General features: G+C 42.6%; 1 protein-coding gene across 4 annotated transcripts; it reads left to right on the forward strand.

The window, feature by feature from the left end:
* Positions 1–2,183: 2,183 nt before the first annotated feature.
* On the forward strand, positions 2,184–22,096 carry LOC106583960 (sentrin-specific protease 3). Of its 4 annotated transcripts, none has more exons than XM_082967889.1 (10): positions 2,184–2,314; positions 11,838–13,011; positions 13,094–13,199; positions 13,339–13,486; positions 13,646–13,693; positions 13,841–13,918; positions 18,394–18,531; positions 20,023–20,106; positions 20,191–20,241; positions 20,349–22,096. In XM_082967889.1, the coding sequence occupies exons 2-10, from the start codon at positions 12,147–12,149 to the stop codon at positions 20,457–20,459; spliced, it is 1,629 nt and encodes a 542-aa protein (XP_082824015.1). In that variant the 5' UTR covers positions 2,184–2,314; positions 11,838–12,146; the 3' UTR covers positions 20,460–22,096. The 4 variants fall into 4 exon arrangements, with proteins under 4 accessions (XP_082824015.1, XP_014024150.3, XP_082824017.1 ...); XM_014168675.3 differs by having other exon boundaries at positions 2,188–2,319; XM_082967890.1 differs by lacking the exon at positions 2,184–2,314 and having other exon boundaries at positions 3,275–13,011.
* The last annotated feature ends 2,081 nt before the right edge of the window (positions 22,097–24,177 follow it).

The raw sequence follows: 24,177 nt of genomic DNA on the forward strand, positions 1-24,177 counted from the left end.
AAATACAAAAACATGTTTGACGTCAGTACTCCTTGATAATAAGTCACCTTTATGTAACTAGCAGGGCTGTAAAAATATTACAAGACGGTGCCGTTCACTGTGGCTATGGCCGGGGTGTGTGGCTAAGGAACGTTATCAAGCGATCTAGTAACTAATTTAGCAATCCAGCCATTTAAATACCAGCATTCATTACAATAAAATATATATATTCTACATATACTAGCTAAATATGAAATACTCCCTTGGCCTAATCAGACTTACAATATTAGTGACACATAGGCCTAAATTACTTGCACTGCTGTCTCAATGTCTGAGCCTCCAACATAACTGCATAGACATACACAGATCCGTCCTCTGTGTTAGCTAGCAGATCAACTTTATGATTAAGTAATAATAGTATTTAATCCGAATCAACCTTGTTAACATGGACTGAAGGGCATCAAGTCCAGGATTATCGAAGAGCAGAAGCCGAGTGCAGCAATTTAGGGTCTGTTTGCAGCGGATATGGAAGTTCCTTCTCGCCATCTTCAATTGTTGTGTTGTTGCATCAAACGGACTGTACACCGACTGAAAGGAGCTAGGGAAATTGCTGGTAAAATTAGCATATTAAAGAACGCGTTAAATTATCGTGTGTAGGTGTTTATTTAGCAGCTATAGGCGTGAATTTGAGTGTGCAGGATCGCTTGCAGCCGTTTATTTAACACATTTGCACGCGCTTATTTGACGCGTGTATGCATTGATTTAGCGAGTGAAGACGTTAATTTAGGGCCTGCTCCTGCTTACTTTACACACGCAGCATTAAAAATATGCGTTTTGACCACGTGCTTTAGGACCCAAACGGCATTCCATAGAAAACACAGAATCTTACTCATTACTCCAAGTGCTAATTAGGTCACTTTTGTTTTGAACCGATTTTACCATTGACTATGAACAGGTGCCCTGGTTTACACCCGGGAGGCAGGAGGGGTTCCAAAACGAATGCCAGATTAAAAACGAATGCCAGATTCATCGAGTCCCCTCAATGAAGGGAAGCGAAGTGGGAGGATGGTCGATTTTCACGTGGAGTTTGGCAAAAGAGGGCATGATTTGTTTACATAATTGTAATCCAAACCAAACCTTCACTCGTGACGCACTGAAGTTCCAAACTGTTTTAAACGAGACTGACAAAAATGATCCTATTTACACTTTGTAGTCAGTTTTGACACTACCGTAAATGTTTCGGACTCATATTGATGCCACACAGGCCGTTTTCAAAGGGATTACTTGCTTTTTGGGGCGGTCGTTCTTTAAATGAAGGGTTAGGTAAGGGTTTAAGATTAGGGTAAAGTTAGGGTTTAGGGATGTTACAAAGATTCCAGATAGTACTGACCCTTTCGATACACCTTTTCCACACGCCCACTATTTTCCTTTTGACATGTGGTCGCCAGATTGGGCTGCAGCATAGAGATAGATAGAGGGCTCATCTTTGTTTGCCTGACATTTCGAACTGAATTCTTCTGCTGCTCTCGTTTGCTACATACTTCAGTCTGAGACTGCCATCATTGAAGTCGTTTGTAGGGATGTCAAAATGAGTGGTGTTGTACAAAACAAAGTTAGCGATTGGATAATCTCTAACCAATCAGAGTATCAAAGCCAATGACGAATTTTCAAACTCTGCTTTACCCATGTGTGTTCTGGCTCTGACCCAACCCATTGGTTTCTGGAATCAGATGGTCTAGAATGGATTTCTATCTAGAAATTGTCGGGGAGGTACTCAAATCCAGACCCTTTGGTTTCTGGGACCAATCAGATGGTCTAGAATGGAAATTGTTGGGAGATAGATCCAGACTCATTGTGGAGAAGAAAATATTGTCTGTGGGCGTAGTGTAGTGTTTGGCCAGAACAAGGAGTTTGGGTAGCCAGGCAACATCTTTCTATCTGTGCCACTATAGCAACTGTGACAGTATAGGCAGCGCTATTGAGGCTATCTCCATCTTTAAGTAGTAATTTTTATTTTTCACAATTTGTTGATCCCTTCTGATGACCCAGTTGTACATGACTCCAACCGGGTCACCAGGAGGGATCAGCCAATGCAGTTGGAAGTCCCACCCAGTTGACTACATTAGAATGGTGGACGCTCTCACTTGTGCTTCACATACTAAAACGAAATTTTGGCCACTGGAGACCTCTATAATTCTCTATGGTATAGTGTTTGCGCTTAAATGTGACGCAATCAGTAAGCGACCGCAAACTCATGAGACCGATTGTTTGACAAGTGATTTGTTTGATATCGTTGTAGTAGCTGCGCAACTTCTTTCACTATTGCAGAAATGTGGTAACGTATGTGCTTTTATGTGTTTCTATTCGCGAGTTATCGTTACTGGAAGAACGAGTTAAAGTAGTGTATCTGTGCAGACCGATCGCTTTTTCAGCCATGGAAATAACAGGAATAACCATTTGTGTTGGTAACTAGTCAGCTTGCAATGCCAGCAAGCTTGTTCGCAACATTCACACACGACGACAAACAGTAGAGAAATAGCCTTGCCTTATCCAACACGCAAAAGTAGTTCCAGGTTATATTGTATACATGGCTGAGCGCCGAAGACGTGGATGTCGATTATGGCACCGCTCTGATTCAGAGGGGTTGGGTTAAATGCGGAATACACATTTCAGTTGAATGCATACAGTTGTACAGCTGACTAGGTATTCCCCCCCTCTCTTTCCCTTCCCATACTAGCTAGGTAACTGGGGCTGCAGGTAGCCTTGCGGTTAAGAACGTTGGGTAACCGAAAGGTCGCTGGTTCCAATTCCCAAGCCGACTATGTCCCTAATATGTCCTAAAGCAAGGCACTTAACCCTAATTGCCCCTGTAGTAGCTCCTGGATAAGACCGTCTGCAACAACAACAAAAAAGACGTGTGAAACTAGAAACAAAATAGTTTGCCAGTTTATAGTCCCATAAACCGGAAATGAGGTACCTCTGGTTGTCATTCATATGGGGAAACGGTTTTGGGATGAACGCCGAAAATAAGGTCTGACGTTTAGGTTAACACAGGCTTAGGAGATCGTATACGTTTTGTTCTATGAGAAGTCAGTTAACATGATAGTGAATTATGAAGCCATGTGTGTTTTGTGTTTTTTTTATTTATTACATGCATGCTTAACAAATCAAAGTGACGTTAGCTGATTGCTTGATCTCTTGGAACAAAACGTATATGATCTCCTAAACCTGTGTTTACATACCTTATTTTCAGCGTTTATCCAATAACCCCCCCCCCCCCCCAAAAAAAAATAATAATAATATATTACCCATGAAAATCTTTGTCCAACGAACCATGACGGAGTTAGTGCCTACAAAAAGACGCCATTATTATTGCTCTCTATATACCCCATGTCCCGGACTCAAGGTGCATATAAGTATGCCCCCAATCCACACCCACAGTGCGATTTCAACTTTTTTCTTGGTCAAATTAACTGTTGTCTTTTGTTGAATTTATAACAACTCTCCAACCTTGTTTAGCATTACTTTGTCCAAATATGGCATGACTCCACTATTTGTAGCCGTTTGCATCACTTTTAAATGGCGGGGCTTTTTATTTTGAAAGCCAACAGCAAATTCCACTTGTGGCTAATCCTTATTGTGGGTAACTTCACATAGGTGGTAACTTGCTTGCAAGCTAACGTCCAACAGCAACTGAACTTGTCAGTGAGATGTTTTATTTCTTAGACATAACCATTATTAACTGTAATACATGTTACTTTAGGAAAGGATTAGCCCTATAAATAGTATGCCAATAATATTAATTATAAACATTTATATTTGGATATTGTCTTTATTTATCGTAATGATAGAGGGTAAATGTCAGAATCGTAAATATAAATGTCACATCAGTATCCTAGTTGTAGTGGAAGCAAAGAAAGGATTACCTCAGACCTAACATGACGACCAAAATGGCTCCGCACGTGCGCTTGTTGAGTTTGTCTATCCCACCTGACATGATCAGGACAAGCAGGTTGAAATATCAAAACGAACTCTGAACCAACTATATTCATTTGGGGACCGCTTGAAACATTTATCTAGCCAGCTAGCAATTTGTCCTGGGATATAAACATTGACCTGTTATTTTACTTGAAATGTACTGTCTCTTTTTGCTGGATCTTTGTAAAATATCGACCAATTTTTAGTCACATAAAATTGTGTGTTCTCTACTCCGACAATGAGTCCACAGATAAAGGGGAAACCTATCTAGTTTCTAGTAATCTCTAGTTCAGTTGTCTTCTGTGGATTTATATGGTGGAGGCTGGTGGGGGGAGCTACAGGACAGGTTCATTGTAATGGCTGGGATGGAATTAATGCAACGCTATCAAACACATGGAAACCACATTTTTGACTCTGTTCTGTGTATTTCATTGCAGGAGCTGAGACCAATGTAGCTGCCTGAATAGCCCTGCATCCTCCCCCTACCTTCCAACCTCCACCTCTCTCCCTGATTCTGTCTCTCCTTTCATAAAACCAAACAAAACCATAGACATGGATTATTAACTACTGCATGTGTGTCATGGATAAAGAATTTTAATTTGATTTATTTCACCTTTATTTAACCAGGTAGGCAAGTTGAGAACAAATTCTCATTTACAATTGCGACCTGGCCAAGATAAAGCAAAGCAGTTCGACAACATACAACACAGTTACACATGGAGTAAAACAAACATACAGTCAATAATACAGTAGAAAAATAAGTCTATCTACAATGTGAGCAAATGAGGTGAGATAAGGGAGGTAAAGGCAAAAAAGGCCATGGTGGCAAAGTAAATACAATATAGCAAGTAAAACACTGGAATGGTAGATTTGTAGTGGAAGAAAGTGCAAAGTAGAAATAGAAATAATGGGGTGCAAAGGAGCTAAATAAATAAATACGGTAGGGGAAGCGGTAGTTGTTTGGGCTAAATTATAGATGGGCTATGTACAGGTGCAGTGATCTGTGAGCTGCTCTGACAGTTGGTGCTTAAAGCTAGTGAGGGAGATAAGTGTTTCCAGTTTCAGAGATTTTTGTAGTTCGTTCCAGTCATTGGCAGCAGAGAACTGGAAGGAGAGACGGCCAAAGGAGGAATTGGCTTTGGGGGTGACTAGAGATATACCTGCTGGAGCGCGTGCTACAGGTGGGTGCTGCTACGGTGACCAGTGAGCTGAGATAAGGGGGGACTTTACCTAGCAGGGTCTTGTAGATGACCTGGAGCCAGTGGGTTTGGCGACGATTATGAAGCGAAGGCCAGCCAACGAGAGCGTACAGGTCGCAGTGGTGGGTAGTATATGGGGCTTTGGTGACAAAATGGATGGCACTGTGATAGACTGCATCCAGTTTATTGAGTAGGGTATTGGAGGCTATTTTGTAAATTACATCGCCAAAGTCGAGGATCGGTAGGATGGTCAGTTTTACGAGGGTATGTTTGGCAGCATGAGTGAAGGATGCTTTGTTGCGAAATAGGAAGCCAATTCTAGATTTAACTTTGGATTGGAGATGTTTGCTTTGAGTCTGGAAAGAGAGCTTACAGTCTAACCAGACACCTAGGTATTTGTAGTTGTCCACATATTCTGTGAAGTCAGAACCGTCCAGAGTAGTGATGCTGGACGGGCGGGCAGGTGCGGGCAGCGATCGGTTGAAGAGCATGCATTTAGTTTTACTTGTATTTAAGAGCAGTTGGAGGCCTCAGAAGGAGAGTTGTATGGCATTGAAGCTCGTCTGGAGGGTTGTTAACAGTGTCCAAAGAAGGGCCAGAAGTATACAGAATGGTGTCGTCTGCGTAGAGGTGGATCAGAGACTCACCAGCAGCAAGAGCGACATCATTGATGTATACAGAGAAAAGAGTTGGCCCAAGAGTTGAACCCTGTGGCACCCCCATAGAGACTACCAGAGGCCCGGACAACAGGCCATCCGACTTGACACATTGAACTCTATCAGAGAAGTAGTTGGTGAACCAGGAGAGGCAATCATTTGAGAAACCAAGGCTGTTGAGTCTGCCGATAAGAATGTGGTGATTGACAGAGTCGAAAGCCTTGGCCAGGTCAATGAATACGGCAGCACAGTATTGTTTCTTATCGATGGCGGTTACGATATCGTTTAGGACCTTGAGCGTGGCTGAGGTGCACCCATGACCAGCTCTGAAACCAGATTGCATAGCGGAGAAGGTGTGGTGGGATTCGAAATGGTCGGAAATTTGTTTGTTGACTTGGCTTTCGAAGACCTTAGAAAGGCAGGGTAGGATAGATAGGTCTGTAGCAGTTTGGGTCAAGAGTGTCCCCTCTTCAAAGGAGGGGGATGACAGCAGCTGCTTTCCAATCTTTTGCAATCTTTTTGGAACGACACGAGAGGTTGAGCAGGCTAGTAATAGGGGTTGCAACAATTTCGGCAGATAATCTTAGAAAGGGTCCAGATTGTCTAGCCCGGCTGATTTTTAGGGGTCCAGATTTTGCAGCTCTTTCAGAACATCAGCTGACTGGATTTGGGAGAAGGAGAAATGGGGAAGGGTTTGGCGACTAGCTGTGGGGGGGTGCAGTGCTGTTGACCGCGGTAGGGGTAGCCAGGTGGAAAGCATGGCCAGCCATAGAAAAATGCTTATTGAAATTCTCAATTATAGTGGATTTATCGGAGGTGACAGTTTCCTATCTTCAGTGCAGTGGGCAGCTGGGAGGAGGTGTTCTTATTATTCATGGACTTTACAGTATCCCAGAACTTTTTTGAATTTGTGTTGCAGGAAGCAATTTCTGCTTGAAAAAGCTCGCCTTGGCTTTTCTAACTTCTCTGAAAAGTTGCATATCATGGGGGCTGTTCGACGCTAATGCAGAACGCCACAGGATGTTTTTGTGTTGGTTAAGGGCACTCAGGTCTGGAATGAGAAACATGGATTCGATTTACATTCTTCTCGTCGTCCATGCTTTGGTTTTGTATATATTTTTTTTTCCCCTGCAGACAGGAAATTCGAGACATATACAGGATGCTACCCTTCACAGCATAACCTTCACTCCAGATCAACAATCCAAACCTACAACCTAATTTTGGACAAAATGACCTGGAAGGAGTAATGCTACCCTCCAACCTGGAACTGAGACCGACCAGATACAACTTCAGTTAGCACTGATGTGTGAAGTGTTAAAGCCTTTGAGCCCAACAAATGGCAGGCTACCCCACCCAAATTCAGAGGCCTCGAAGCCCCCTCCTGCAGTTCAGAGACCATCTATTGGCATTTTCTACAAGAGATCTGCCTCAAGAAAAAAGCTTCTTCCAAGTGGGTGTGACACCTACTTCCGTTGCCTGCTGCACTGCTGCTTGGATTCCACCTGGCAATCTGTTCACCGTCTGCCCTGGTTGTCTTCCCCTGGTACAGGTACCCCCCCCACCCCCCTGAGCTTTCGCTCGCCTCCAGCACACAGGCACTGTTGGGGCGAGTGACTCTGACCTTAAAATGGCTAGCCCCAATTCGTTTTTTTTTTTCTTGTGCATTTTGCTATTTGTCTCGACTCCTGCATGCTTTGTTGACTGAACTCTTGTTTACCCAACTGTGGGTCAGACTGTTTGTTCCCACACTCGGGACTCTGACTCTCTATTGGTTACGCGGACTCTTGGCCTCCCATCCTATTCTAACCACCTCTCGCCGGCTTTGTATTCATGTTACCGGATGAAATTGCTGTGTAATATGATCTTGTCGCCAACTGATGCACATTCAAATGTAATAAATCATCACTGCAGAGCTCTCCCTGTCCTATGCCGTTGATTGATTGTATTACTGTTGATGATATCTGGAAATGTGCATGTACACCCTGGCCCATCTACTTGTTGTTAGCCCTAATTCTGACTTGTGCTCTGATATGTTTCACTGATTTCTGTTCTTGTAAAAGCCTGGGTTTTCTGCACATTAACTCTAGAAGCTTATTACCTAAAATGGATCAATTGAAAGTGTGGGTTCACAGCTCCAATCCAGGTTTTTGGTCATTACTGAGACGTGGTTAAGAGCGTTTTGAATACCGATGTTAACCTTTCTGGTTATAACCTTTTTCGGCAAGACAGATCTTCCAAAGTTGGAGTGGCAATCTTTACCAAGGATCACCTTCAGTGCTCGGTTGTTTCCACCAAATCTGTCCCCAAACAATTTGATTTGCTTGTTTTTAAGCGTTAAACTTTCAAATACCTCTGACTGTTGCTGGTTGCTATCATCCTCCATCAGCACCGACCTGTACCCTACCTGCCCTAAGCGCTCTCCTGGTCCCTTACACTAAGTCTGAATTTGTCCTGCTAGGTGACCTAAACTGGGACATGCTTAAACCACCTGACCAAGTCCTAAAGCAATGGGACTCCCTAAAGCTTTTTCAGATTATTACGAATCTCACAAGGTATGACTCCAAACACCCAGAAAAGGCTACTCTCCTTGATGTTATCCTCACAAATAATCCTGATAGGTATCAGTTTGGTGTTTTCTGTAATGACCGTAGTGATCACTGTTTTACAGCCTGTGTTCCTAATGGCTGCTCAGTGAAACGACCTGTCCTGATTTGTCATACACTTGCTAAAAAAACATTAATGAGCGAGCCTTCCTTCATGACCTGGCCTCTTTAAATTGGTATAGAATCAGCTTGATCCCCTCTGTCGACGATGCTTGGTTTTTATTTTTTGATAATTTTATTGATATAATTTGTGATATTAACAAACACGCCCCCATAAAGAGAAATTAGCATTTAAAAACAGTTTCAGCCCTTGGTATGACTGTGATCTTGCAGAGTTACTCCACCTCAAGAATTGCATTTGGCGACATGCTCAACACGCATACTCAGGCTGACAGGCTCTTGTTCAGGCAAATGAGAAATAAGTGCACTCAGGCTATCCGGAAGGCCAAAGTTAGTTACTTTTAAGGAGCATTTCTCTCTGTGGGTCTAACCCCAAAAAGTACTGGAAAAATGGTTAGACCTGGATCCTAACTGTTATAGGCCTATTTCTTATCAAAAGTGTTGGAAAAACTTGACAATAATCGACTGGCTTTCTTGATGTCTATAGTATTCTTTCTGGTTTCGGCTCAGGTTATGGATGTGTCACTGCAACCTTAAAGGGCCTCAATGATGTCACCATTGCCCTTGATTCTAAGCAATGTTGTGCTGCTATTTTTATTGACTTGGCCAAAGCTTTTGATACGGTAGACCATTCCAAACTTGTGGGCCAGCTAAGGAGTATTGTTGTCTCTGAGTGGTCTTTTGATATGATTTGCTAACTACCTCAAAGACTGCAGTGTATAAAGTCAGAACATCTCTCAGCCTCTGCCTGTCACCAAGGGTGTACCCCAAGGCTTGATTCTAGGCCCCACGTTCTTCTCAATTTACATCAACAACATAGCTCAGGCAGTAGGAAGTTCTCTCATCCATTTTATATGCAGATGATATTCTTATACTCAGCTGGTCCCTCCCTGGATTTTGTGTGAAATGCTCTACAACAAAGCTTTCTTAGTGTCCAACAAGATTTCTCTCCCCTTAACCTTGTTCTCAACACCTCCAAAACAAAGGTCATGTGGTTTGGTAAGAAGAATGCCCCTCTCCCCACAGGTGTGATTATTACCTCCTGAGGGTTTGGAGCTTGAGGGAGTGACCTCATACAAGTACTTGGGAGTATGGTTAGATGGTACACTGTCCTTCTCTCAGCACATGCTGAAGCTGCAGGCTTAAGTTAAATCTAGACTTGGTTTCCTCTATTGTAATCGCTCCGCTTTCATCCCACCTGCCAAACTAACCCTGATTCAGATGACCATCTTTCCCATGCTAGATTACGGGGATGTAATTTATAGATCGGCAGGTAAGGGTGCTCTCGAGCGGCTAGATGTTCTTTACCATTCGGCCATCATATTTTGCACCAATGCTCCTTCTAGGACACATCACTGCACTCGTATACTCTTCTGGTCATCTCTGTATACCTGTCGATGATTATTTATAAAACCGTCTTAGGCCTCACTCCCTCCTCCCTCCTATCTGAGATATCTACTGCAGCCCTCATCCTCCACATGCAACACCCGTTCTGCCAGTCACATTCTGATAAATGTCCCCAAAGCACAGACATCCCTGGGTCGCTCATCTTTTTAGTTCGCTGTATCAAAACTGTCCTGTTTGTTATCTCAATCTCTTCATTCAAAGACTCCATCACGGACATTCTTACTGACCGTTGTGGCTGCTTTGCGTAATGTATTGTCTCTACCTTCTTGCCATTTGTGCTGTTTGTACCATGTGTTGTGCTGCTACCGTGTTCTGCTGCTACCATGCTATGTTGTCTTAGGTCTCTCTTCGTGTTGTCTCTTGTTGTGATGTTTGGTCCTTTTTTTTAAATTTAATTTTAATCCCAGCCCCCGTCCCCGCAGGAGGCCTTTTGGTAGGCCGTCATTGTAAATAAGAATTTGTTCTTAATTCACTTGCCTAGTTAAAGAAATTCCATTCCAGCTGTTACAATGAGCCCGTCCTCCTATAGCTCTTCCTACCAGCCTCCACTACTGGTTGGCAACCAACTTTAAGGTGCATTACTGCAACTAACTGGACTGGAGTCTGGACCTCATCTTTCAATCACCCACATGGGTATATGCTCCTAAAAAACAATGATGAGATGGTGAGGCAGGACTTGCAGCGCGTCAAGTGTCTAAAATAGAACAAAATACAGCCCAAGTTATATTTTAGTGGCTGGATATAGACGTTCGCTTGAAATGATTGAATAACATGTATGTGTACATTTTATTTTGCAATGCGTCCGGTGTGGTCAGCATGTAACTAGTGCCTATTGAAGTATCTTTTTTCCTGGGGTACTTTTGTTTAGAAGAGCCCTGACGCTCATTCTGAACGTGAACATGCATCACTTGCGGTACGGTTTTGGAAACGAGTTCCTTTTCATATTAGCAAGAAATAATTTTCAGAACATAATGTTAAAGCTGTAATATGTGACTTTTGGGCGACCCGACCAAATTCAACTAAGTGTGTGTATAGATCTGTCATTGAAAACAAGTCCTAAGAAGCAGTAGATCTGTTCCATGTGCGCTATTTCTATGCTTCCCATTAAGTCAATTTAAAAAAAAAAATGTTTGCATCTTACTTTTTAGGTTTTGAACACCAGCTGAAAATACAATATTTTTGGTTATGGAAAAGATTTCACATGATGGAGAGTCATTGAACACTAAACTTGCTTGTTTGGTCACAAACTAAAATTACACGATCTATTAGATTTTTAGCAACCAAGAAATGGTGGAGCGATTTCTGCATTGCATCTTTTTAAATTACTACACACCTTTTTTAGTGTTACTGTTCCCACTAGGCTATATCTCCATGTTACAGTGGGTGTTTACGGAAGACTGAGGCGGCACCTGTGCCAACTAGCTACGTAGTATGCTCAACACTTGTGTAACGGGAGAAGGCCGTTACACAAAACACACTGTCGGCTGCAGCGCAGCTGTGATAAAGCCTGTTAAAACAGTGTACAGAGGGTGTATATTTTCCATTTGTGAAATTATTTTGATGTGAAGGGCTTTATGCTTCTAACTGTTTTTCAATTGAGAATCGATTCATGTTTAGATGTAGTTTTTGGCTGCCAGAGCCAGTCTACCTCTGAAAATAACCTAACTGTAGGCTCCTACACTCCTTAAGAGTACATTCTTGAGCTAGGAAAATATTAGATGGCTGTGATGGGGCAACATTTGACAACACAGGTCATACCACTATCTTCTAATTTGCCTAGCTATCTATCTACACAGTACTGTTGTCATCAAATTGCACAGAGTAGTACGTTCATTTCACACACTAATTGTTAATTTTACACATTTAGCCTAACACGGCTCTTTACTTGAATGCAGCTTCTTCCTTGGCTCCTAAGAAGATTTGTCCGAGCAGGTTGTGAGAAGACCACCCATGGAACTGAACCCTTGTTTGTACGGTGTATGTTCACAAACACGCCAATCCGGAGTACTGCTTAGGGAAGCATAGGAGGAGCAGCAAGGCATAGTCCCTGAGAATCTACATTCTCCACCATCTGAGAGACTGGTGTGACTCATCTAGTCCATCCACTGGGGAGCTCCATGGTTCAGGGCCCCTGAAGGGCTGGGACCAGCACTGAGGGCCGGAGGCAGCCGTGGCGAGATGGGGTAGGGGCTGAGGACAGAGCCATGGTTCATAACGGCTCAGCCCCCCACACGCCGCCGGCACAGGTGGGCACCAATGGCCGCTCTTCTGAGAGGAAGAGGACACCGAAGGCATGTGACTGCTGTGGGCCCAACTCTAAGCTCCATGATGGGAAGGCCCCACATGGGAAGAATCCGGGTGGCAAGTCCCGACAACGCAGGGCCCAGCCGGGGAAAGGCAAGGGCCAGGCACTGGGGGAGACCCTGACGAGAAAGGGTGGTCGCCCATCTTATAAGAAGACCCTGATGACAGAGGAGCAGGTAACAGCCATCCGAGAGGAGCTGGAGAAAGACTCTGCTGTGGAGCAGGTAACAAACTCTTTGGCTTCACCTGTAACTTCTGACCCATACAGTTTGTTAACGTACACTGTGGTTCAACCGGTAACGACATCAGTGGTTGAGCATTTTGCTGATTCAATAATAGAGCAGGAGAGAGCCTGTGAAGGGGCTGTGTGTGTGGGGGAGAAGGCCCCTGGTTCTGGTTCAGTCAAACAGCTGGTTATAGACCCTAAGATGGAGGTCATTAAGCAGCCCTCGCCCCAGGCTGGTGACCCAGCTGTCTTCCTTTCCAACGGTACATCAGCTGTCCCCGAAGAGGAACCAACAGACTGTAGCGCCCCTATGGAGGTGGAACCATCAGCCATAGCCTGTGTTTCCCCAGGCATTATTCTGTGCAGCATCCTCCACCCATTTGCCATGTGGGACCACCAAGATTACTGCAAGATAGGAGTGTGGGCTCCAAGACCTGAGCAGGGAAGTGCCACAAACCCAGCACAGCAGTCCCAGCCATCACCACAACAACCCAAACCAGAAGAGGGCATCCATGATGGAATCAGAGACCTCATTCATGGTACTAGACTTTTATTGTAACTATGATTTTAAAATTTCACTGGATATGACCTTTTTACTTAAGTTGCCTGTCTCTCCCTCAGAGTTCCTGGAGCTCTTCTATGTGACGTACGGGAGTTTCATCCCCCTCAGTGAGACTGATGTCTTGGAGCACCTGAAGAACAAGTGTAACGTGGACTTCAATGACAAGTATGAATCATGAGACACCCCACAAACCAGTTTTACTTTCACCACTGATTTCCATTGTTATGCTGACTGCATCTGTTCTTTTGTCTACTTGTTATTCTATTTAACCCTTGGTTTGACCTGTCTCATCCCTCTGTACCAGGAAGCTAAACATCCATTTAGAAGTTGTGAAGTACAAAGCAGGTCTAGCCTCCATCCCTATGAACTGCTTTAAAGTGGACTACAACAAGCACACTCTGACCCTGGAGGACCTGTCCACACTGGACGATCAAAACTGGGTCAACGACCAGGTAGCTATGGCCCATAGAAAACTGTGCTTGCTGCTTATAAACCTGATTCACTGTTTTATCTAACCTGAAATTCAAAAACTTTAGTGCAGGCCCTATGTTCCACCAAGAATAACGAGGATTAAGTAAACATTTTCATGTTTCTATGTCTTGTGTGTCTAGGTGATAAACATGTATGGCGAATTGATCATGGAGGCTACAGAGCACAAGGTGGGAGTACATTCATTCAAGTGCATTCATTTTGGATCCTTGATCAGAATGTTCAACAAAGGGTTATTGGTAAAAGGGAGTTGTTAGGATGGCGGTCTTATGTTGGGTTTCCAAGGTTACTGAATTTTCTTCTGTTTTCTCCTGCAGGTTCATTTCTTCAACAGCTTTTTTCACAGGCAGCTGGTGGCCAAAGGCTATGAAGGGGTTAAGAGATGGACCAAAAAGGTAAGCTGATGGTAGGTCAGATCATAAGCTCTGTAGTGCTGAGTGATTAACCAAAATGATGTTTTGTTTTTGTGGTTATTAAACAGCTAATTGACTGATGTCAGATCAATTACTTGAATTTCATTTAGTTTTTAGTTGTGAGCCCAATGCGCCATTTCTCTAGAGAAATTAAATTATTAACGAGAAATCAAGTCAAGAACTGATGGACTCTGGGCTGAAGCAAGTCTTTTAGTTTTATTAAGCAAATATTCAACATAGTTCATTGCAGAAACGTGGAAGTTAACAAAAATATAAATGCAACAATTTCAAAGGTTTTACTGCGTTACAGAAGATCAGTCAATTGAAAAACTCGAATCTATGGATTTCACGTGACTGGGAATACAGATATGCATCTGTTGGTCACGGATGCCTTAAAAAAAAAAAAAAAAGAGAAAAAAAGAAAAGAAATGGGCCTCAGGATCTTGTCAGTGTTTTTGTGCGTTCAAATTGCCATTGATAAAATACAGTTGTGTTTGTAGCTTATGCCTGCCCATACCATACCGCCACCATGGGGCACTCCGTTCACAATGTTGACATCAGAAAATCACTCGCCTACATGACGCCATACACGTGGTCTGCGGTTGTGAAGCCGGTTGGACGTACTGCCAAATTCTCTAAAATGACGTTGGTAGGCTTATGGTAGAGAAATTAATATTCAATTCTTTGCCAACGGCTCTTGTGGACATTCCTGCAATCAGCATGCCGATTGCATGCTCCCTACAAAACATATGACATCTGTGGCATTGTGACAACTGCACATGTTAGTGGCCTTTTTATTGTTCCAGCACAAAGTGCACCTGTGTAATGACCATGCTGTTTAATCAGCTTCTTTATAGGTGGATGGATTATCTTGGCAAAGGAGAAATGCTCACTAACATGGATGTAAACAAATTTGTGCATAATTGGAGAGATAAGCTTTTGTGCGTTTGGAACATTTCTGCTATCTTTTTTATTTCAGCTCATGAAACATGGGACCAACACTTTACATGTTGTGTTAATTTTTGTTCAGTGTACAGTCGTGGCCAAAAGTATTGAATGACACACACATTCATTTCCACAAAGTTTGCTGCTTCAGTGTCTTGAGATATTTTTGTCAGATGTCACTATGGAATACTGAAGTATAATTACGAGCATTTCATAAGTGTCAGGCTTTTATTAACAATTACAGGAAGTTGATGCAAAGAGTCAATATTTGCAGTGTTGACCCTTCTTTTTCAAGACCTCTGCAATCCGCCCTGGCATGCTGTCAATTAACTTATGGGCCACATCCTGACTGATGGCAGCCCATTCTTGCATAATCAATGCTTGGAGTTTGTCAGAATTTGTGGGTTTTTGTTTGTCCACTGGCCTCTTGAGGATTGACCACAAGTTCTCAATGGGATTAAGGTTTCTTGGCCATGGACCCAAAATATTGATATTTTGTTCCCCGAGCCACTTAGTTATCACTTTTGCCTTATGGCAAGGTGCTCCATCATGCTGGAAAAGGCATTGTTCGTCACAACTGTTCCTGGATGGTTGGGAGAAGTTGCTCACGGAGGATGTGTTGGTACTATTCTTTATTCATGGCTGTGTTCTTAGGCAAAATTGTGAGTGAGTCCACTCCCTTGGCTGAGAAGCAACCCCACACATGAATGGCCTCAGGATGCTTTACTGTTGGCATGACACAGGACTGATGGTAGCGCTCACCTTGTCGTCTTCGGACAAGCTTTTTTCCGGATGCCCCAAACAATCGGAAAGGGGATACATCAGAGAAAATGACTTTACCCCAGTCCTCAGCAGTCCAATCCCTGTACCTTTTGCAGAATATCAGTCTGTCCCTGATGTTTTTCCTGGAGAGAAGTGGCTTCTTTGCTGCCCTTCTTGACACCAGGCCATCCTTCAAAAGTCTTTGCCAGCAAGCTCTGTACTGGTGGCTCCCTGTTCCTGCAGCTGAATCAACTTTAGGAGGGACTTTGCAATTACTTGCAATTCATCTGATCACTCTTCATAACATTCTGGAGTATATGCAAATTGCCGTCATACAAACTGAGGCAGCAGACTTTGTGAAAATGAATGTCATTCTTACATTTTGGCCATGACTGTACAATGACCATAATCCGTGGCGCCTGTTTCTAGCTCGGACAGAGATCGGTATACTGTAGACTAATTAACTGACAACGTCACAAACGGTGCACACACTTCTGTGTGTTGTGATTCTGGATGGCCAGATATCTAGCAACAATGACAAGAAGCTGCCATGTGGGGTATCATAGTTGGCTCGTTTTATCTTGTTCTTGATACCATGTCTTGTTTTGAGGTGTTTTCTATGGCACAACTTTGCTCACTAGCTAACCAACATCTGTTACGGATTATTTGAGACAACAAGTGTGCAAATGTTTGTTTTCAATAAAATTGGTGACTAAATCTAGTTTACATGTTGTCAACCATCTAAGCCAACCAAGTCTGTTTTGCCCCATAGTTGCACACGCTCCAGTTTTGTTGCTAAACAACCAACCCATCTATGTAATGATGCAATGCTCATTTCGCCACCCTAACAATGGGAGCCATTGCCCCAAAGGTGGGAAGGCAGGCGACAAGCTTAGGTCCAAAATAAGCCCATAGAAACGCATTGGCCTTATTTTGGCCCGAGCAAAGCGAGAAGTTTTACCTCTTCCTCTCTGGAGAGAGACACTTTTTTAATTTTTTTTAATTTAAAAATGTACGCCTGCTGCGTTTGGTTAGATGCAGACTGTGAGAGGAATGTATGCATTCGAAGAAGACAGCTCTGCAGCATACTTAGGCAGGCTAGACTAGCCAAATAGAATGACTAAAGTCAGTACAGTACGGGGAGCACAGAGAACATTAGCTGGTCTGGCTGGCTGCTACTGCCTGAGCAGAGATGACTTTACGGAATGAGAAATCATTTACTCAAATAAAAACGAATATACACAACTGAAATATTGTATTTCATATTATACAACGAGTGGTTTGGAATTCCCGTTGTTAGCCTCTCCTGCCCATGACAGAGACGACACACGGCCACGTTCATATAAAGTGGCATTGTTTGTCGTTACCTAGCAACACACTACTACTTTTACAACCACTAGTCTTAACACCTGTAACTCGTCATGGATGATTTTTAAAGTTACTTTTTGATTTGTTTTATCCACTAAAGTTTAATGAATGGTTCCAACGAGAAGAGCAAGTGGACCAGCAACCTGAGCCTAGCATTAACAGACATGCAGAAATCAGTAATGTTAGCGCTGCTACTATAAAGGACACCGAAAAGGAGTGAAATGAAGAACCATAGCTACATCACTGCCCAGTTGGTTTGTATTGAAGTGCTTTCTGGAATGGCTGTCAAAAGCCATGATAAAATGTCATAACGCATGGCCTCTCGTATTATTGCTTATGTAATTTCCCATGTTTCTATTGATACCTAACGGACACTAGAATATTTAATGTTTTGGCAATTGAATGTTTACTATTTTTGGCTTTGGAATTTCCATTAAAAAGCTCATTTATTTTTATGTAATTATTTCATAATGCATTTAATTTTTAAATAATTATCGAAACTGAAAACCGTGATAAAAAAATACATATCTGGAACTGACTTCAAAAAGCATTAAAGCTCTGAATAAAGTTAGACTAGTGATTGTGTTTTGATCTGAGCCCTATACTTCAAGTCAGGTTTGAGGAGTTAAAGGTAACTTTGTTCAACTCGGGATAACCGGTACCACGATGGCAACCAGTTCTTCAGAACAACTAACCCTGCCCCAGAGCAGGTAATTCAGGGCTAACTCCATTGATTTTTGAATGAAGTGTCTGACACAAGTTAAAGACCAATGAAATCCGATTCCGTCATCATCCCCTTTGAGGAAGATGACGGATTTGAAATATTTTAGGAATCAAATGGTTTTAAAAACCTATCACATTGTACATTTAGTAACGACCGAATGCATTTGAAACTTCATACAAAAGTTTTAGTACTGTGCATGTCAATACTGTAGTTTATAAACCAGGATCGCTACTGTACACTTATTTTATTATTATTATCTTCTGCATTTAACCCAACCCCGCAATCAGATAAGCACACCAAAGACTGAAATGCCGATAAATAAAATGAAGATGACACTTCTCTTTCACATGAGTCTGCTGAATTAGCAATAACTTTTCTTTCATTTTGATTTCATCACAAATGAAAATGTGACACTGACTTGCCCATGAATTTGTTTCAGCATTGTCGCAATGAAGAGTGACTAGCCACACACGACATGCACGCACAGTTACAAGCCTGCTAGAATTGGCGGCAGGCGGAGGAGCAATATCCACGGTCCTAGTATGGACGAAGCCTGAACTAGAATATGACGCAAACTGAAACTGGCTAGCTTTTAGGAAACCTGAGTAGATCTTGCTTGCGTCGTAGTATACCACTCGGGTCTCTCTCCGTTTGGCAGGTGGATCTGTTTTCCAAGAGTCTGCTGCTGATTCCTATCCACCTGGAGATCCACTGGTCCCTGATCACAGTAGACATGGCCAACCACCACATCCACTACTATGACTCACAGGGCATCGTCTTCAAATACACCATAGAGGTATGCTCACACACACTTTACAGTCCTCTGCTGCTCTAAAACTCTTGCTTCTCTGAATTTCATCCTAGACTTGAGGAACATTGATTTGATAAGCATGGCAAATATTAACATTGGTCTACGTAGGCCCGCTGATTGCTTTTTTTTGGTGGGGGGAGGACTCAGTTGGGGGCTCAACTTACTTTTGAGTACAATTTACAAATTTGGTTGTGCATCAATGTCAATCAATTAGCCCATGACAGCAAATTTGTTTGGGGGGGATTGGTAAGTTAGTCTAGTGGCCAGTGATATAAACTTGTGGTAAGTATGGATGAGTTACAACCAGGGTGGGGCCCATTGATCATCAGTTATCAAACTCAGCAAAAAAAGAAACGTCCCTTTTTCAGGACCCTGTCTTTCAAAGATAATTCGTGAACATCCAAATAACTTCACAGATCTTCATTGTAAAGGGTTTAAACACTGTTTCCCAAGCTTGTTCAATGAACCATAAACAATTATTGAACATGCACCTGTGGAACGGTCGTTAAGACACTAACAGCTTACAGGCAATTAAGGTCACAGTTATGGAAACTTAAGACACTAAAGAGGCCTTTCTACTGACTCTGAAAAACACCAAAAGAAAGACGACCAGGGTCCCTGCTCATCTGTGTGATTGTGCCTTAGGCATTCTGCAAGGAGGCATGAGGACTGCAAATGTGGCCAGGGCCATAAATTGCAATGTCCATACTGTGAGACGCCTAAGACAGGGAGACGGGACGGACAGCTGATTGTCCTCGCAGTGGCAAACATCCAAACATCACACCTGCGGAACAGATACAGGATGACAACAACCACTGCCCGAGTTACACCAGGAACGCACAATCCCTCCATCAGTGCTCAGACTGTCCACAATAGGCTGAAAGCGGCTGGACTGAGGGCTTGTAGGCCTGTTGTAAGGCAGGTCCTCACCAGACATTGCCTGTGGGCACTAACCCACCGTTGTTGGACCAGACAGGACTGGCTAAAAGTGCTCTTCACTGAGGAGTTGCGGTTTTGTCTCACCAGGGGTGATGGTCGGATTCACGTTTATCATCGAAGGAATGAGCGTTACACCGAGGCCTGTACTCTGGAGCGGGATCGATTTGGAGGAGGAGGGTCCGTCATGGTCTGGGGCGGTGTGTCACAGCATCATCGGACTGAGCTTGTCATTGCCTACAATCTGAACGATGTGCGTTACAGGGAAGACATCCTCCTTCATGTGTAAAAAATTTGTAAAATTGCAGGAAATTAAAACATATGTTTTTCTCTTAGCTGCTAAAATGTTTTGCTCAGAGGGGGGGCTGTATTGCTGTGGGTACAGACCCAGCAGCCACTGCGGCCTCATGAGGTCCCTTTTTTTTTTTTTTTTTGGCCCCCATCAGTTGCTCATCCCTAGTCTACCTAGTCCACATTTTGGGAACCCTGAAGGAGTCCATGTGTAACTCAACCTTTTTTTTCATCTTATCGGCCCGACAGAACATCATGAGATACATCCTGGCCGAGGCAAAGGAGAAGAAACAAGCTTCCTATCAGAATGGCTGGAAGATGATTATAAACAAGGTATTGTTTCAGATGGCACTGTGACTGTTCTCTCACAATTTCCAATTGGCTCTGTTTTGACTACTCTCTGGTTCTCACCCTCAGGGTATTCCTCAACAGAAGAACGACAGTGACTGTGGCGTCTTCGTATTGGAGGTGAGTGAGGAATTTCCCTCCATACTGCAAATTCCCCACACACACTGCTATGGTGAGCCTTTTTATTTATTTATTTTTTAAAATTTTTATCTCTGCTTCTCTCACAGTACTGCAAGTGCCTGGCTTTAAAAGAACCGCTGCAGTTCACACAGGACGACATGCCCAAAGTTCGCAAGAGGATTTACAAAGAGCTCTGTGACTGTAAACTGAGTGACTGACTACAGCTGAGGAAGTACACCTGCCTTTTCAGTGAACCATGGGTTAACAACTGTTTGACTTATTGTACAAGGGCCATTAACACTTTTAAAAAAACTACTGGAGCCAAGGAGAAACTGAAGGAAATGCCGTGGAGACATGACATTTGACTGGTGACAGTCTTTTCTCTCCTTTAGAGGGCCAGCAGTGCATATTCTGCAATAATATATATATATTTTTTTGCACCGTTTTTAAAATCTTTAACGGGAGGGAAGGGACCTGAGTTTGAATTCCTTTGGGAGTTGACGTCCACGAAGTTTCCATTGTTGACTGACTGACCTGGGTCTGGCGCTAACGCTGCTGCTATAAGGTTTCAGATGCCAGTAACGGACCTATATGTGCTGATAACGTTTCCAAACTTCAGTTCTTGAAATGTAAACAGCAGATTATATGGGACATTAGGTGACATTTGAAGGTTCTTGTTTTATATCATGTAATCTCCGCCTGACTAGTGCGGTACAGAACAAGAAGACTCAAAGGCTAGCTTTTAATTGAATGTACTGTTTTATTACTACTTAATCTCAAACTGCTCTCTTGGGCTAGATTGAATCTGTATCACGGAAGATCCGCATTTGAAAAATTAAAGGTAATTTACAATTGAGCTGACATGCAGCATTTACAAGAAATGCAGTCTCTGCGAACGCGGGAACATTGCCTTGAAATGTAAATCGAGCTATAACGCGGATCTTTCCCGCTAGGGATTGAATCCAGCTCTTAGTTCTTGCGAAACTCCTTCGCATCAAACAGCAGTTGACGACGTGCTTAGATTCAATGTGGAAGATCCGAACTATAGGGAGACTGAAATTTAAAAAAAGGCAATCTTTCTGCATTCGGTAAACGTTGCATATGTTGGCTTAATTAGAAATTACATTTACATTGTGCCATTACATGGATCTTTCAGGAGTTAAATGGGAGATATTTAGTTACAATTGGCCATGCTACTCCACTAAAAATGGCTTCATAAACACCGCTCTTTCTGCTTCTGTCAAATACTGTACACCTTATTGTTTTTGAACAGCATATCCTGACATGGCGTACTGAGGAAGAAGTAATGCTACTGCTTTAGCTTTTTTTTGGGGGGGGGGGGCGGGGCCCAATCTATGGTTCTCATTGGTGGAGCACCAAGCACTTGAGCTGACTCAATTGGTGTCAGTTACCCATCTGAGGGAGCTGGTCCACAGACTGGGTGTAGTTGGGGAAACGCTGCTGTAGAACATGCTGAATGAATCCCATCTATACTGTCTCGTCCATTTCATTCAAGCACACTAGGTACCATTAGAGATCATGTTCACAGCATTCTCTGTACTACTGTTAAATCTGTTTAATCTTCGTTGAGAGAGACTTTCTGGTTTTTATTTGATATTGTTCTTGATTTAAGCTGCTGTGGTATAACCTAAAATATTGTATTGCAACTTCTTGAAGTAATACAGGGCTATACTTACAAATAGATACCCAGAGGGGTTAAATTGGGATTCTCTAGATGTGAGAACTGTCCTCAATTTTATGTTAATGGAAGTTCCCAATGTATGCATCTCATCCTAAACAGTGGCACAGTTTCCTTTCTAAGTTGACCCCTGAATACATTCATACAAACACATGATGTAGCTTGTATGACTCAGGCATTCATTTTCTCTACTTTGGTTTTAATTCATGTTTGAGAGATTACTCTGGGTTTTTGCATCAGGAGGATGCAACAACCCAGAGGCCCAGCCACACCGAATAGAGGGGTATCCTACGACACAAGCTAGATCTACTCAGGGTTTTAAGGCTAACCAGCTTCTGTTAGCTTCACATTCCAGGTCTGGCTTTTTCTGTACTAGGGCGGTGGATATTGCTTGTCCGCCTGCCGCTAACTCTAGCAGGCTTCTAACTGCGCGGGCTAGTCGAATGCCGATCTCTTCATTGAGACACTGAAACATCAATCCATGGTTTAGTCCGTGCCACATTTTCATTTGTGCCAAAATTCTTGCAAATTCAGCAAGCTATAGGCTCAATCCCAGTGGTGTGAAAAAGGCTTTTAGAAGTGCCGGCTTAATTCTATTATCGTTAATGCTGTCTTTGGTGTGCTTATCAATGCATATCACCTTTTTCCCTCCCACTCTTATTGATACAATTATTTTAGAAATCTTATTTGTCATACTAAACTTTTACTGTGTGTGAAGTTTCAAATGCATTCTGTAAATACAAAATAATTTGATGGGTATTTTAACATGTTACTATTTTTTTTAACAAAAAAATTGATTAATAAAATATTTAGTCTTTTGCAAATGAAGGGGTTGATGATGCAATCTTTGCGAGAGGGAGGGAATTTAATTGGTCCTCAACTCGCTGCTCAGACACTTCATTCAGGATAAATGGATTTTGCCTGCCCTGGAGCAGGTTAGTTTTGAAGGATTTGTTGCCATAGAAATGTACCTGACTGAAAGGTGAGCCACATTCTTAAACTAGTTATCAGGAGTTGAACTTCGAGTTGACAAGTTACCCCGCTAACTCTTCAAACCTGATTCGTAGGATAGCCGTCTGGAGCGATGGCCTTATGCTTTTTGTATTTTTATTCTGTAAAGAAAGTAGTACTACTATTGTGACCTTGGCACTGTGACCTTTGTCAACTCAGCATATTGGTGACTGGATGGATCTCTGTTAATGTTGACTGCTTTAGCAAACAGTGTCCCATGTGAGAATGTTTAATGATCAACTTATGGTTGGTGATGGGTGGTTCGTAAAGTTACTTGAAGTGTAACAAAACTGTTTCTCTGACAGAGGAGCCTATGGGTGGTGATTCCATGATACTCAGGCTGTTATTCAATCCGATCGCATGTTAGGCATTGTCTTTTTTAAAAGCAATTATCCCCCAAAAAACGACTTCTCATTTAGAAAACAGCCTATGTGGCATTGATATGAGTCAAACATTTATTCTACTGTTAAAGTTGACTACAGTGTAAATAGGATAATTTTGGTCTAAGTCAGTCTTGTCCAAAACTTGAGTTTTGTGAGATTTGTGACTGTGTCATCACCTAAATGAAGGTTGGGTTTGTTTCAATCCTGCCCACTGCTGGCCGCACACAAGTAATCATTAATTTGGAGTGCAGCTGCACGTGACCCAATCGTAATGCCTGTGGTAAATTTGGATATCCTTATGGTGCTATAGGGACCATTGGCAAATTACAAAATGTAAATGGGGCAATATGTAAAAATTCCAATGGCTCTAAATTTCAATGACAAATTTCAAACCATCTATAAATTGTAGTTATTCATATACAAGTATAGCTGCAAGCAGCAATGCCGTGGTTCAGCTATGGGCCCACTGTGCCACCATCAGGAAAAAAAGTCTGTACTGTTTACCACGCTTGCCAAATATCAGAACTGAAATCAAACTGATTGTGCTATATGATTTTGATGTATATTGGATCAATTTCACTGATCTTGACTACTTTAAAACGTCTTCCCCAGAACTGCTGGACCGATCGGCACAAAATTTGATATATAGCATCTATATACACACACACACACACACACACACACATCTTCAAATGCAATATTTTCCAAGACAAGCTGAAACAATTTGGCCTCTGAGCTTGCATGAATAGTTTTTCCTTGTCAACAGTGCCACATAGTGGCCAAACTCAACCATACTTTACAGGTTAGCGGTGTGACAAATTTAATAAGAGACTAATAGATCAA

This window comes from Salmo salar, chromosome 23 (assembly GCF_965601325.2).
Source record: "Salmo salar chromosome 23, fSalSal1, whole genome shotgun sequence".
NCBI lineage: Eukaryota > Metazoa > Chordata > Actinopteri > Salmoniformes > Salmonidae > Salmo > Salmo salar.